The 17,329-nt window shown below is 38.8% G+C and overlaps 1 protein-coding gene across 1 annotated transcript; it reads right to left on the bottom strand.

Moving 5' to 3' along the window:
• Positions 1-94: 94 nt before the first annotated feature.
• LOC115438138 (transmembrane protein 185A) lies at positions 95-14,458 on the bottom strand. The gene is made up of 7 exons (XM_030161548.1): positions 14,244-14,458; positions 11,832-12,008; positions 9,416-9,623; positions 9,193-9,276; positions 8,286-8,462; positions 3,740-3,863; positions 95-1,155 (listed from the first exon to the last, which is right to left on the bottom strand). The coding sequence occupies exons 1-7, from the start codon at positions 14,279-14,281 to the stop codon at positions 905-907; spliced, it is 1,059 nt and encodes a 352-aa protein (XP_030017408.1). The 5' UTR covers positions 14,282-14,458; the 3' UTR covers positions 95-904.
• Between the last annotated feature and the right edge of the window lie 2,871 nt (positions 14,459-17,329).

Below are 17,329 nucleotides of genomic sequence, written 5' to 3'. Positions count from 1 at the left end.
GTTCCAGTGCACAGCCCTAGTACTGCGTGAATATCATTTTAAAGTCGCTTTATTCTCATAAAACCCAACTCATGAAATTATGAAGCAGATTTATGATTTAACACAGTGAGTCATGATTGTTTCCTGCTTTAATAAACTTCAGCCATTGCATTTCCACTCTGGTCCCTAAGCTGATGACTGGTTATTTACAAAAACAAAAAATATACAAAAACAAAAGGAGAGGGCTTCTATTGGAACAGGATAACAAAGTGCCGTTGTCTTGTGATTCTCCTTCGTTTGTTCTGAAGTGAGAACAGGAGGGGCTCCGCTGATCCCAGGTTCAGCAGAGTCCCTCTAGTGGTCCCAGGTCCGAGCCGGGCTTCAGAACAGTCTTTGTTCAGAAACTCTTTGAACCCCCAGCATGGATCTGCTGTTCGGTACCAGGTCCAGCGTGGATCTGCTGTTCGGTACCAGGTCCAGCGTGGATCTGCAGTTCGGTACCAGGTCCAGCGTGGATCTGCAGTTCGGTACCAGGTCCAGCGTGGATCTGCAGTTCGGTACCAGGTCCAGCGTGGATCTGCTGTTCGGTACCAGGTCCAGCGTGGATCTGCTGTTCGGTACCAGATCTGTCTGTCCAGATCCCATTCTTCTACAACAAACCGAACCATTCAAGTGGATCTTACACCTTCTGTGGGCAGTGTCCTCAAAATGTCCATATTTGAAAAGTTGGAAGAAAAGCAAAAACAGTGAGACGTCAGCTAAAGGTCAGAGCGGCCCGTTTTGGTTCCGTTAGTCCAGTCTGTGTCCAGCAGTTTAGGAGAAGGGACCAGTCCTTCCAGACAGTGGATCCAACCCAGACACAGTCCTCTGCTGCTCGGATCGCTGATCGTTCAGAACACGCCCCCCACCCCCCCAGGCCTCGTCCTTAGTCTGGCATGTCGATGCACAGTTTGGGCGGGGGGACAAAGTACTTCCCTGGGCTCTGCGTGATCACCACTCCGGTTTTCTTGTGGAACATGGGGGCGATTTTAGGCGGCGGTTCGGGCACGGGCAGGTCCTCGGCCGCCTCGGGGTCCTCGCTGCGCTGGAGGTCGTACGACACGTTTCCGTATTCGCGCAGGAAGGGGAGGAGCTCCAGCAGGAAGTGGCAGAAGTCTTTACGGATGCCGAACCACCCTGAAGGGACGGACAGAGGGGAAACGGTCAGTTTTCCATCCAAGTGGAAATCTACAAAGTCTACCAAGAACATTAGAACCAACGAGGTTCAGGTTCAGATCAGTTCTACTGTTGGAACTGGAACAGGAAGCTCCGCCCCAATGTTGGATTCAGAACAGTAACGAGAAAGAAACTGAACTCTCTCCTCCTATCTGACCTCCTCTCTGCTCCTCCTCCTCCTGTCTGTCCTCCTCCTGTCTCACCTCCTCTCTGCTCCTCCTCCTCCTGTCTGTCCTCCTCTCTGCTCTTCCTCCTCCTGTCTCACCTCCTCTCTGCTCCTCCTGTCTCTCCTCTTCTCTCCTGCTGTCTTTCCTCCTCTCTGCTCCTCCTCCTGTCTGTCCTCCTCTCTCCTCTTTTCTCCTCCTGTCTGTCCTCCTCTCTCCTCCTCCTCCTCCTGTCCATCATGGCCACATGTGACCTCCCCTTTAACACAACCTTCTGACCAGGCCCTTTTTTTTTTTTTTTTTTTTTTTCTTTTTGTGACTTTTAAAAAGTTGGGCTGCAAAGTTAGCGATAGTTGACTCCTGATTTCAGTATAAATTGTTGGGTTGGAACGGGTGGAACTGAGTCGACTAATGTTACTTTCTGTCTAGTTTGGACATTGAACAGACACATTTAAATACAACACAGCCAACAAGGTTATGGAAACACAACTGGAGACCGACCAGATCAAATGTAATACTTTCAAAGACTTCTTCAAAGGTGTTAAATGCAGATTTGTAAATTCAAGACTTTTTAAGACTCCGCAGGAATCCTGTTCAAAGTACACCTGAGCGTAGGGCTGCACAATTTTGGCAAAAAATAAAATCCAGATTTTTTTCCTCTAAAAACTCAATTTTCAATTTCAATTTTTGGGTTAAACTACAAAAGACAACAGAAGTCAGATGTCGTTTTCGTGAGCAGCCCACAATCCAAGCCACTGCTCCCAACCTCAAATCTGTGATGGTATCACATGATGGGCCCACAGAAGTTTTATTTTTTCATTAAATATTGAATTAAGTAGAGTATACAAACAATGTATACAAGAAAATAACATAAGTTTGCCAGGGGGAATACACTACAATACAAAGTCCAAATCAGAGCAAATACTGATGGTTTTTAGAGCCTGTTTCCACATTTATCGAACAGCTTTGAATAAAGTTCAACATTTTTCAAAAAAGTAAATATTTGGTTTTATCTTACAGAACTTACATTTGTGAATGAAAAATTTAACAGGTAAGAGAAATAAATTATATATCTATATCTATCTATATCTATATCTATCTATCTCTATATATATATATCTATATATCTATCTATCTATCTATCTATCTATCTATATATATATATATATCAGGGTAGAGACTGCGATCTGGTAGGATCGGCGATTCTACCAGTAGAAACTACGATTGGGTTAGGGTCAGAGACTCTGATCGGAGTTTCTACTGGTAGAATCGCCGATCCTACCAGATCGCAGTCTCTACCCTGACACACACACACATATATATATATATATATATATATATATATATATATATATATACATATATATATATATACATATATATATATATATATACATATATATATATATATATATATATATACATATATATATATATATATATATATATACATATATATATATATATACATATATATATATATATATATACATATATATATATACATATATATATATACATTATATATATATATATACATATATATATATATATATACATATATATATATATATATACATATATATATATATATATATATATATATATATATATTTTTTTTTTTTTTTTTTTTTTTTTAATTTTTTTTTTTTTCTTCCTTTCCTTTTTGGGGTATCTGTCCCCACAGAAGTGATACCACTGTAAGACAGGCATCAGTCGTGTGTGCGTGGACCACAGAATATGAGTGATCCACATGCGGTTCTATTTAAACTGGGGGATCTGTGTGTGGAACAGACCGACCCAGGACACACTGGAGGGATTTTATCTGTGGAGTTGGTGGATGTGTGTGGGCAGAGGGCTGTGTGGGCTCCTCTGCTGAGGCTGATGATCCCAAGACCCAGACCCGGATCGGAAGAAGACAGTATGATATGGATCCGGGACAACGTAAGATGAATGATCCCCATACAGTTATATTTCATTTGCAGGATCCATGCATGAAGGCCCGGCTTACATTGCTATAAGTACTGTGGGCTCATTAACAGAGTTAAAGTCCGGTCATTATACAGACTTCTGTGACAGACCGCTGTCACTGATAGGAGGAGGAGCCTATGGTAGCCCGCAGCTGTGCAGCCCAGAGGCACGAGAGAGATGAAATCGATTTTACAATTTCCCTTTTTTAAAAATCGTTCTAATTAAAAAATCCAATTTTGATTTAAAATCGATTAATCGTTCAGCCCTACCTGAGCGATAAAACCACCCCTGACAACAGCAGATTTCCAAAGTGTGACTGTCTTTTAAAGTAGCCGGCCGAAGCCTCACAAACCACAGCATCAGACGTGTTCAGCCAATCTGTAAATATAGAGCAGGACTAAAATACTCACAGTGGTTGCCTCCTTTCTGGCCAAAGGTGGTGGCCATGAGCGTGAGCAGAGAGAGCCAGAGGGGGACGAACACACAAACATAACTCAGACTGTTGTGTCCGTCCAGTTTGTGCACCAGCAGGATCTAAACACACAAAGCAGAAGCTGTCATGAGCACATGGTGCTGTTTACAAGGGGAGGACCATCTGCTCTGTTCTCTCAGTAAAAGCACTGAGGCCACACTGAAAATACACCACTGCAGGCACAAGATCTGCTTTCACAACCTGAAAAAAGTACAAGTAGAAGAACATTCATCAATAATATGAGCAGTCAAAGTACTGAGTGTCCAGTAAAACAGTCTGTCCAGCAGAAGGACGGCTGGGAACGCAGGGAACTGACAAATTTTTAAAATGGGACAGTTCGTATTAATGAACATTTAAATGGAAATATGATTATATAAGATTAGCCACAAGGTTATTATTATTAACAAAAACTAACAGAATGACGAAAACTAGAATTGAAAAAAATTTTTTGTTAACTGAAATAAATATAAACTACAATTAAAAGAAAAAAAACATAACCAATTGAAACTGTATTGTGTGTTTACAAAACTAACTAAAATGGATAAAAATTATAGATAAAATTCCCTTCGTTTTCATCTTTGTCAATGTAGGATTGATATGAAATCAATTTATTTCGCTCTAGCAATTTTAGCTAGCGGCACCATACAACACTTCACGGTCCGTCACTTGTCGTTTAGAGTCGTCTTCTTATCTTTACCTGGAAACATGGAGACTAAAGTTGGGAGAAAGCAGCAGAGTCCTGTCTGGGATTTATTTGAATACGATGGAGAAGAAGAGATAAGAGACGACAAAACTAAAATTAATACTAAAACTAAACTAAAACTAAGCATTTAGAAAAAATACAAAAACTAATAAAAACTAGCAAACCTGCTCTAAAAACGAATTACAATGAACTGAATTTTAGACAAAAAGTCAAAACTAAACAAAACTAAACTATAATGACAAATCCAAAACTATTAGAACCTTGATTAGCCATACAGCTAATTTTAATCTTGAGTCCCATTAGCAGGTAAATAACAAACAAACAAAAAAAAAACGTACAGATAACAGTACCAGAACTGAACTAAGACACACAAACAGAAAAAAAAAACAGCAACACATAGTGCACATGACCCGAGAAAAACAAGAACCAAGGCAGACACCGAGCATTAATTAAGCTATTTTCCTGGTCCGGCCCCCTTCAGATTATATTGGTCTGAATGTGGAACTGAACTAACAGGAGTCTGACAGCCCTGCTCTACATTACAGACGCAGACAGATACAGTTCTGTCTGTCCTCTGCCTACAGTCTATATGTAATTCTGTCTGTACTTTTCAAAGAGTGACTGTGTGAGTCAGTGAAAAACTACCGATATACTCATAACAACTACCCCTCTGAATATTAACATTAGTAAAACCACCTCTGTCATCGCCATGTTTGTTATTATTGGCTTTCTTCTAAAAACTTTACTCTTCTTCATGGTATTCAGTCAGTATGTTAATTAAAAACTACACCCTCTGGTGGAGTAATTGAAAAACACTCATTCCAACATACAGGACGCATGGAAGTATGAAGGCACTGATGCATGACGACATGAGAAACGAACAAATCTATTTTCGTATGTAAAGTGAACAAGTGAACATACATGAGCCTTCAACGGTTACTGCTGTATCTACTGTACGGTGTTTTGGATTCCCGTTTATGGTTGAGTTCACTGAAAACACAGCTGGTAGTTTCATCTACAGTGATGCATCATATTCTATAAGATCATACAGAACATTTGTAGCATTGCTGTCCTGTGAGAACCACGTGTCTCCAAAAGTCAGCTTTTCACTAGTTCAGAAAAAACCTGCCTGGTTTAAGATTGGCGTCAGTGAGGGACTTTATAAAGTTCCTTTGGCATAAAAGGGAATATTTTAAGATTGTCTTATGAAATAAACAGCTCTGTTTACAAAAATATTCTAAATCAACACTTTGAGGTACATGTTTTTCACTGGTAATCTGAAAAGACTTCAAGCTGTATGAGAAAAAAAAAAAGTTTTTTAAAAGACAAGATTTGCCTCTGAGGTATTTTGTCCTCCTAGGACAAAAAAGCAGAAAATGGAGTTGAAGATCGTAGTTTTCTGATCTTCCATTAATGTTCACTAGCAGCATTGTACCCGTGGTTCCTTGTACGATACCACTCCTGTGGTGCAACAGTGGCATTGCACCCAAACACCCTCCCGTGTCCCGTGTTTGCAACTTCGATCAGACATCAATGGGACAGACACCGGAAACGGGGCGGGGCCGAAACGTGCATTATATAGTAGGATTCATTCATTATCTGAACTCACTTTATCCTCACTAGTAGGGATGGGAATCAATAAGAATTTAATGATTCTGATTCCATTATCAATTTTGCTTATCAGTCTCATTGGGTGAGGGAATAAAAACGGGGGGGGGGGGGGGGGAGGAGCATACAGTGACAGTGAAACTCCAGACTCTTTACTAATTCCTCTATTGCTGCATTTCTACTGCGTGGAACCGGTTCGATTCTGCTCGTCTCCCATCGTTGTGCTCCTCATTTCCTTTCCCCTACCTTCAGAAACTTGTATTTGAGGGGGTACGAAGTTTGTTGCCTGCACCGGAACCAGAACTGGGCCCAGATGACAGCCCGGTGTTCACTGTGCCGCTACATCCACAAGCACCGCTGAGTATCGAATCAAATGAATCACATGTGAACAGATTGGAGGGATTCCACCCTTTAGAAGAAATGGAAGCTTTGACAGAGTTCAACTGGACCTGGTGTGGTCTGTTTAGACCTGGTGTGGTCTGTTTGGACCTGGTGTGGTCTGTTTAGACCTGGTGTGGTCTGTTTGGACCTGGTGTGGTCTGTTTAGACCTGGTGTGGTCTGTTTGGACCTGGTGTGGTCTGTTTGGACCTGGTGTGGTCTGTTTAGACCTGGTGTGGTCTGTTTGGACCTGGTGTGGTCTGTTTGGACCTGGTGTGGTCTGTTTAGACCTGGTGTGGTCTGTTTAGACCTGGTGTGGTCTGTTTAGACCTGGTGTGGTCTGTTTGGACCTGGTGTGGTCTGTTTAGACCTGGTGTGGTCTGTTTGGACCTGGTGTGGTCTGTTTAGACCTGGTGTGGTCTGTTTGGACCTGGTGTGGTCTGTTTAGACCTGGTGTGGTCTGTTTAGACCTGGTGTGGTCTGTTTGGACCGTTTCTGCCTCAACACCATATTGGCTTCGTTCTGACCAAAACAATGCTGCGTACATGTGACGTCATCGCGCATGTGCAACGAAGGCAGAATCAATAAGCAGGCAGGCAAACGATTCCAAGGAATCGAGCTACTGGGATCCGGTTCTCAAAAAGAACTGATTCTCGATTCCCATCCCTACTCACTAGGGTCACAGGGGTCACTGTAGCCTATCCCAGCTATGTATGGGCGAAGGCAGGGTTCACCTGGGCATGTCTCCAGTTCATCGCAGGGCTGACACCATTAACTCTTTCGGTGCCAGACAGTTAAGGGGCTAATAAGCCTTAAAAGTGCCACAGATTTTGGCCGTTTTTCAGTATTTCGCGTCGTTTTTATAATATTTGAAGAATCCTGCAGGAAACTGCTCGGTAACATCCGACTGATTGCTAATTAGATTCAAAACGCACCGGACGCAGCCGATTCATTATTGATCGTAATTTGCATAATTCATAATAATAATAACAATAATCTTTATTTATATAGCACTTTTCATACATTAAAAACTGTAGCACAAAGTGCTTTACATATCAGTTTAAAAATCAGTACCGCCCCCCACCCACACCCACCCACTCACCCACACACACACACACACACACACACACATATACATGCAAACCCACAAGCTCACACATACTTAAGAAGACTGACTGAGCACGGGTAGACCAGAACAAAAATGTACAAGTAAAAGTAAAACATCAGTTTAGGAGGCGCTGTCTCAGGGAGCCATCCGCACCAGGAGGCAGCCGCCGACCCCGGCGACCAGGCACCAGCAACACAGCCCCGCATCCCAACTAGTGGGAGAGGGCCAACTGGGACCCCCACCCACCAGAAAGGAGCAGACCCCAGTGAGAGAAGGCGCCACAGCCCCCGGAGTCCACAGCCGCCCCCCGGCATGGAGGGCTCCCTCTGATGAAACACCGGAGAATAAGAAACATTAAAAAGATATAAAAATATTATTCAGTCACGTGACCTCAAATTCCCGTCTGATTGGTCTCAAAAGGGGGACACAGAAAGAACGTCATCGAAATGTGAGAAAGAAATGGGGGTGGATGGTTTGTTGTACACAAATGTGGCGTGTTCTCCAAAGCCGATCTGATCGGCCCATGGCACTTTACAGGTTGTTTTCGTAAAGCCGATTTAATCGGCCCATGGCACTGAAAGAGTTAATGTTCACACATTCAGAATTGGATGTCTAGTAACAGGGTGTAACTTGGCTAAATACAAACAGTAGTCTAAAATAAAAACAAAATAACAAAATAAAATCACCTCAAATGTGAGAAGAGGGACGACTATGGTCATCCAGCTGATTGCCATGGTGATGTGAGTCCGCCGCTGCTCTGCGATGATGTCAATGGAGCGCAGAAAGAGGACGGACCAGATGATGTAGTACAACACGACAAGGCACAGGAAAGACATCAGGATCCACAACGGGACACACACCACCTGTAACACACACACACACACACGCACATACATATATAGCACAGGTGTCAAACATGCGTCCCGGGGGCCAAATCCAGCCCGCGGGATGAATTTGTGAAATGTAAAAATTACACTGAAGATATTAACAATCAATGGTGTGAAAATCATTTGAATTCAGGTTCCACATACAGTCCAATTAGATTTCAAGTGGGTCAGAACCAGTAAAATATAATCAGAATAACCTATAAATAATGACAACTCCACATGTTCTGTTTTTTTGGTGTAAAGAAGTAAAAGTACATGAAAATGTTTACATTACTAAACTATGCTTTTACAAAAAACATGAACAACCTAAACAAATATGAGCAAACGGAAATGTCTGAAGAAAAGTAAATGCAATTGTACCAATACTCTGCCTGTTACTAAATGTTTTGTGTGATTGTAATGCACATGTGTAAATGATAAACTGATAAACTAAGGCAGAATATTGTTAAAACTGCACTTGTTTTTCTGAAGACAATTCAACTTGTTCATGTTATTCAGATTTTTAAGGAAACGTTGTAGATGTAAACCTAATCACAATATAACCTTACTTTTTTCACTGTTATTATTTTACTGGTTCGGCCCACTGCAGATCAAACTGGGCTGAATGTGGAACTGAACTGAAATGAGTTTGACAGCCCTGATATAAAACATCAGTTTGTCAAGTATGAGCACAGGCTAACATCTGATGTGTGTGTTTGTATCGTACCAGCCAAGGCCAGTTGATGATCCTGTCGAGCCTCAGAGCGATGAAGATGAACTGGAGGATGTTGACTGAGCACAGAACCTCCAGCTGCAGAAGAACGACAAGGAACAAAGGACAAAGAAGCTTTAGATGACAAACAGTGACCGACCCTGGCTCCTCCTGTTATATCCGACATTCTGCTCGGCAGTATCGGTTGGTCTGCGTCTCAGCGTATCTGGTCGCTCACCTCTAGAGAGCGGTCATGTCTGAAACCCCACACGCAGGCCGCCACAGACACAGGCGACACGAAGAAGAGCGGCATGAACACCAGGAGCCAGAAGTAGTTTCCCCTCGCTACTCGGTCACACACCAAAACCTCGAACATGAGCAGCAGGACGTGGAGGCCGACGGCAATCAGCATAGCCTTGAACTCCACACAGGTCTCCCCTTCAGCCCTGATGGAGGACACGCAAACAGAATCACAACAAACATTCAGTTGAACAGGATTTACACGCCAGGACTTGGCTCAACCAAGGTTATTATCGTTCATGAAACCTAACAAAATGACCAAAACTAGAATTGTAAAAACATTTTCATTAACTGAAATAAATAAAAACTATAATTAAAAGAAAAAAACGATAACTGAAACTGTATTGTGTGTTTATAAAACTAACTAAAACGGATAAAAATCATGGATAAAATTCCCTCAGTTTTCGTCTTCGTCAATGCCGGATTGATATGAAATTGATTTATTTCGCTCTAGCAATTTTCTCTGCTGTCACCATACAACACTTGACAGTCTGTCACTTGTGTTCACTTGTGGTTTCCAGTCGTCTCCTGGTCCCCACTCTTCCTGGAAACATGGAGACTAAAATTGGGAGAAAGCAGCAGAATCCTGTCTGGGATTTATTTGAATACGACGACAGAGAAGAAGAGAAAAGAGACGACTAAACTAAAATTAATACTAAAACTAAGCATTTAGGAAAAAATTTAAACTAATAAAAACTATCAAACCTGTACTAAAAACGAATTAAAACGAACTGAATTAGAGAAAAAAAGTCAAAACTCAATAAAACTAACTTACCAGTACAACATAAAAACACAAATAAATAATGTTTAACAGACATTATATTTTCAGATCCTGCTTAAATGTTCGTATTCTTTTGTGAAAAGAATCCATAGTGTTCAGTCCCTGAATCATCCACCACCAGAACATTATTTTTGTGCATTCCCAATAAAAACAAACTAACACTTACCTCTTTCAGACAGTAAAAAGTGCTTTTGGGATGATTGAATTATCCATTATTTAATAAAATAGCATTATCAATGTATGAGCTGCAGTATCACAATAGTACTTTTATAGTAAACAAACAACTGAACAAAATACCCATGAATATAGAAATAAAAGAGCTGGAAAAACAAAAAACAAAAATGAACCTCCATATTATCTGCATTTGAATAAATACCAAAAAATATCGATACAGTACTTTTTAAAATCAATACAGTGTCGTGAAGTGAAATATCACAATATATTGCGGAACCGATATTTTCTTACGCCCCTGGTCTTATAGATAAACATGTTCTCTAAAATACCAATGTCCATTTAGAACAATAGTGAAACAGGAACAGTGTGTTATCCACTTAAACATAAACCCTAAAAAGTAGACATACTTTTTCAGCGGCTATGTGACTGTGCATGGTTTTTGTCATTTGCACATAATAAAGTGAACTCAGACAAATTATCATACAAACCATTTTAAAGTACTTATTTATACCTACATAGAAATATGAAATAAACTTATTTGTTTCATTTAGTTCAGGGGTGTCAAACATGCGTCCCGCCAAAGGTTCCAATCCGACCCCTGGGATAAATTTGCAAAGTGTAAAAATTCCACAGTCAAGGCTGTGGAACTCATTTTAGTTCAGGTTCCACATACAGACCAATCTGATCTACAGTCAAATAATAACAGCAGAAGAACCGACAAAAAAGAATGACTGCAGATTTATTTCTCGGTTTGATGTGAAAATCTTACGTTGTGTCTATAAATAATAACAACTTCAAAATTTGTCTTTGTTTTAGTGCAAAAAATAACATTAAATTATGAAAACATTTACAAACCATCCTGTAACAATAAAATGTGAATAACCTGAACAAATATAAACAACGTGAAATGTCTAAAGAAAATTCAGCACAATTTGAACTATTTTCTTCCTGTTCCTCAGTGTTTAGTGTCTTTGTAGATGTGATTCATAATGCACATGTAGAAATGATAAGTTGAGGCAGAATATTGTTAAAATTGCACTGATTTTTCTGAAGAAATTTCAGTTTTTTCAGGTTATTCACCTCTTTTTTGTTGGGATAGTTTATAAAAGTAAGTATTTTCACAATTTAATGGGGGGTTTTGCACTAAAACAAAGACAAAAATTGGGAGTTGTCATTATTTATAGATTATTCTGTTATTATTTTACTGGTTCGGCCCACTGGAGATCAAATCAGACTGAATGTGGAACCTGAAAGAAAATGAGTTTGAGAGCCCTGGTTTAATTCATTAGTTACAGGTCACTGAACAGCAGCTTTGCACTGACGTGATGCTTGATCTGACCCGATTAAAGAATTTTTTGTCTTAAGGATGCACAAAAAAAAATATTAACAGCTGTTTCACCTGTACTGAGGGTTGTGCGCCCAGACCCCAGTGCCCACAGAAGCCCCGATGATAACCAGCAGCTTCCACAGCCATATTGGAGTGAAGACGGCCCAGTAGCTCCACTGTATGACTCCATCCAGCCTCAGAGACAGCAGCACAGAGAACAACAGCAGGCACGAGTAGATCAGGAACTTACTGCAACACAAAGGCAACACTTCATCGCAACACACATCAACAGAGCCTGGTGTGTTGTTTGCTGTTTACGGAGCTTCAGGTCCCATGAATGTAGTACGAGTTTTAACAAGAAGGACCTAAAACACTTAAAAAGGATTTCTAACCCTTCACACTCCATCAATGATAAATCAAAAGGTAGTAGCTTGTGCATTAATGAGATTGAGAATGATCATCTGATGGAAATCCAAAGTAAAAGGAAACATCGGAGGAATATGAGTAGAGCTGCAACCGATTAATCGACTCAAAGTGATAAAAAAATAATAATTCAACCACAATTCTCCTGAATCAGAGCTTTGTTTTCTTCCTTTCTCTGCTGTTAAACATTAGTTCCACTGTTGGGTTTCACATGCACGCTTACTGTGACGCACAAAGATGCTTCGATTCAGGAAAACTGCAATAGAATATTTCCCTTTAATCAATTCAAGTCGATTAATCGAATCGTGAATTTTTGCATTCACTTCAAGCACCTAGTCGATTAATCGGTTGCAGCTCTAAATATGAGTGGAAAAGGAAAAGATAACCAAAGAAACAAATACATAACTTACAAGGACTGGGGTCACCCATGAGTGGAACTGAAAGGAAAGTCCTGTACTATCATTTAAAATGGAAGTTTGTAAATACAGGTTAGATAAATGTATGTAGCTGTGGTTCTGCAGCTGCTTACTTTCACTATCAAATCTCTCAGATGACTGAACACAACCAATATGTCTTGCTTATATCCATTTGTTATTTTTATATCACATTGAATCAAAGGACCAAGTAAAGCATTGTTGTCAAATAGTTGTCATCATTAAAACTACTTGTTCTAAACCACAGGTGTCAAACATCCGTCCCGGGGGCCAAATCCAGCCCGCCAAAGGGTCCAGCCCGGCTCTTGGGATGAATTTGTGAAATGCAAAAATTACACTAAAGATATGACCAATCCTGTTAGTTCAGGTTCCACATTCAGACCAATGAACTCTATGCATCACCCCACTACTTCCTGAACTTCAGGAGGGTCCTTTATTTCCTGTCTTTCATTATTGGACACACTGATTAATCCAGGTGTGTCTGCTACTTCTTGTTGTGACTACTGATTAATTAGGCACACCTGGATTAATCAGTGTGTCCAATAATGAAAGACAGGAAATAAGGGACCCACCTGAAGTTCAGGAAGTAGTGGGGCTGTGACTAAAGCCCATTCAATCTCCAGTGGGCAGGACCAGTCAAATACTATCATAACATATAAATAATGACAACTCCAAATGTTTCTCCTTGTAAATGTAAATATTTTCATGCATTTACTCTAAAACAAGGTATAATTTTGTAAAAAATGTGAATAACGTGAAATGTCTCAAAAGAAGTAAGTACAATTTTAACAATATTCTGCCTGTTACTAAATGTTTTGTGTATTTGTAGATCCACTGTGATCTGTAAGTTCTAATGTACATGTGTAAATGATAAACTAAAGCATAACATTGTTAAAATTACACTATTTTTTTCCAATTTGTTCACATTATTCACATATTTTGAAAGGATAGTTTGTAGATGTAAACCTTTTCATAATGTAAATTTACTTTTTCGTTCTGAAACATAGATAAAAGTTTGGAGTTGACATTATTTATATATTATTACTTTAGTGGTTCGGCCCATTTCAGATCAAATTTAGCTGAATGTGGCCCGTGAACTAAAATGAGTTTGACAGCCCTGTTCTACACATTCTTTGAACATAATTATGAGCCAAAACACGACAGAAAAATAGAATTCTGAAAGGTTTTAGCCTCCTGCTGAAGGAGCGTGCGTATTTGAATACTTTTGTGTCGTGTTTAATGCCTTGGCAGTTAAGCCTCTCCATACGAACTCAGTAGCTATTGTTACGGTGGGACTATGAAGCACACTGTTAAAAAGTCATCGACATCTGAAATAGTCCCTTTTAAATTGTATTCGGCATAAATACACAGATAAAAGCGTTGCACTGACTGTCAGGTAACGCAAAATGGCCTTAGCTAGCATGTTAGCAGGCCTCGGCTAGCTCCAGACTTATCCTAATTACTGGCTTTGAGCCGATAGTAGCTTACAGATGTCTGGACAACATTAAGGGAGGTGTTTACAAGAAGAAATGAACACTTTCTGGACTACTTTTCTTGTGAATCCCAATCTTCAGGCTAAATATTGTTAAGCTAGTTAGCTACAGCGCTAGCTTGTGGCTAACATTACCTGGGGTTGAAGTCCTGGAAAAGTCCTCTTAAATTCATGGTGTAAAGGCCAACAATTATCCAACTGACATTAGTTCACCATGTAGTTGATTATTCGGACCATAACATCACGCTTGGTGGAACATGTAAAGGTTTATTCTGGGTGTGTTGACCGTTTCGGTGTGGCTTCATTGCGCTGCTCTTCACCCGTTTGTTTTTGCTGTGTTTTTTTCACAACGTGCCTCGGAAGTCACGTGATTGCCGAAGATTGCCGAAGCCTTCATTGCCAAAGATCGTGCAATGAACGGAATGAATGAAATCTTTCTTTCGAACATGTAGACAGTAAAATCTAAACAAACACATGGTCCGCATTGTGTATTTGTATTTGATCGTATTATTTCTGGGGCTGTGTATTTGTAAGAATCTGGCGACACGATAAAAATCACAATACCATACGATATATCACAATATATCATGATACTGTTAAAAAAGCAATCTTTTTGTTTGTTTCTTTTTAAAAAAATGATTATTTCCTTGAAGAATTGAATTCCAGCAGAAATCTGCCCAAATCCTAAACACATTTGTATTTGATCCCAACAGGATCTAATGTTCTATCAGCAAATGTTCAAACTGTGTTCAAACTGAAATTCTGTTTTCCAGACATTCCAGTTTTAGATCCTGTTCAAATGTTCAGATTCTATTAGTTCACAACTAACATCAGAACAGGATTGGAGTTCAATCCCAACAAAGGAACTAACATTATTTAATAAAAGAGTGTGAAATAATAATAAATAAAATATATACAAAAAAGAAAAACACAAAATAAAAATGAACCTCCACAATATCTGCATTTGAATAAATACATAAAAATATCCATACATTACTTTTTAATATTGATACAGTGTTGTGACATTAAATATCACAATATATTGCAGAACTGATCTTTTCTTATAGCCCTAATTATTTCCAGATCAGCTCCTGCATTACGTCTAAAATACACTGTGTACAAATAAATGTGGCACTCATATTGTTAAGAGCCAAAAAATGTGCCACTGAAACCCATTCAACTGCAGTTTCTGACCCCTCTTCCATTGAACTGTGCTGCCATACATGCGCTTTATAATATCTGGACATCAGGCTGGGCTTTGCCTTTCAATCATAATTTTCACTGCTCTCCACCAGATGGCGTCATTTGACCATATTTAGCATAAAAAACATGGCTTTTCTAGTAGACGGGACCCATCTCTCTCCCTTAAGCGTTAAGTGAAGTGGCCCAGAGGTGCAACAGCCCATTAAATTATCCACAATAAGAAAAAAAAAAAGACAACAGCCCAAAAAATTATCCATTATAAGAAAAAAAAAGAAAAAAAGAGAGAGAACACCCCCCCCCACAAATTTTCCACTATAAGAAGAAAAAAAGACAACAGTCCAAAAAATTATCCACTATAAGAAACAAAAGACAACAGCCCCAAAAATTATCCACTAGAAGAAACAAAAGACAACAGCCCCAAAAATTATCCACTAGAAGAAACAAAAGACAACAGCCCCAAAAATTATCCACTAGAAGAAACAAAAGACAACAGCCCCAAAAATTATCCACTAGAGGAAACAAAAGACAACAGCCCCAAAAATTATCCACTATAAGAAAAAAAAAGACAATAGCCCCAAAAATTATCCACTGTAAGAAACAAAAGACAACAGCCCCAAAAATTATCCACTAGAAGAAAAAAAAGACAACTGCCCCAAAAATGATCCACTATGAGAAACAAAAGACAACAGCCCCAAAAATTATCCACAATAAGAAAAAAAAGAGAACAGCCCCCAAAATTTTCCACTCTAAGAAAAAAAAAGACAACAGTCCAAAAAATGATCCACTATAAGAAACAAAAGACAACAGCCCCAAAAATGATCCACTATAGGAAAAAAAAAGACAATAGCCCAAAAAATTATCCACTATAAGAAAAAAAGAGAACAGCCCCAAAAATGATCCACTATAAGAAAATTTTTTAGGGCTGTTCTCTTTTTTTCTTATAGTGGATAATTTTTTGGGCTCTTGCACCTCTGGGCCACCGTAGTTAAGCCTGAGAAACAGATGTTTGTATGTCGATATCATAATTCAATAAAAACAAAAGTTTACTTTTCATTTTGTATTGAATTGTATTGAACTGAATTATTTTTTATTGTTTGTTTGTTTGTTTGTTTATTTCTAAAAACACAGTGGCATCATTACCAAGAAAATGGCATACAAAAGGTTAAAGATTTTTACATATTAATGAATATTTGATAAGAATAATTAGGTCACATGTATGCAAAAATAGCTCAATGAATGTAGATTATAATATTAATATATAATTTTTTAGTGCTTGCTTTTAAAAAGCATATTTTTTGTGCTTAACAAATGTGAACTCTTTATCCTGTGATAGTGTAAAACTTTAGATAGTGACAAAGTAAACAGGACATCTAGTCGATTTCAGATAAATATCAGAAACATAGGCTGAGATGGCCTTAAACCTACAGCAGCCACACAAAGCATTAGGGCTGTGTATCAGCAAGTATCTGGTGATACGATACGAATCACAACACTAGGATCACACTACGATATATCACAATTTATCATGATACTGTTAAAAAGGCAGTTTTTGGTTTGTTTTTTAAAAAAATGATTATTTCCTGAAAGAATTGAATTAAACCAGAAATCTGCACAAATACTAAACACATTTTTATTTGATCACAACAGAATCTCATGTTATATCACAACATTTTCCTGTGTTCAAACTGAAATTCTGTTTTACACACATTCCAGTTTCAGATCCTGTTCAAATGTTCAGATTCTATTACTTCACAACTAACATCAGAACAGGATTGGAGTTCAGTCCTGACAAAGGAACTCCCATCTGCCTCTCAGACAGTAAAAAGTGCTTTTAGGATGATTCAAATAACCATTATTTAATAAAACAGTGTTAAATAAGAATAAATAAGATATAAACAATAACAATAAACAAAAATGAACCTCCACAATATCTGCATTTTAATAAATACCTAAAAATATTGATACAGTATTTTTAATAAATACAATATTGTGAAATATATTGCAGAACTGATATTTTC

The sequence above is a fragment of the Sphaeramia orbicularis genome, chromosome 18 (genome assembly GCF_902148855.1).
Source record: "Sphaeramia orbicularis chromosome 18, fSphaOr1.1, whole genome shotgun sequence".
NCBI lineage: Eukaryota > Metazoa > Chordata > Actinopteri > Kurtiformes > Apogonidae > Sphaeramia > Sphaeramia orbicularis.
This window is presented reverse-complemented; position numbering and strand designations above follow the sequence as displayed.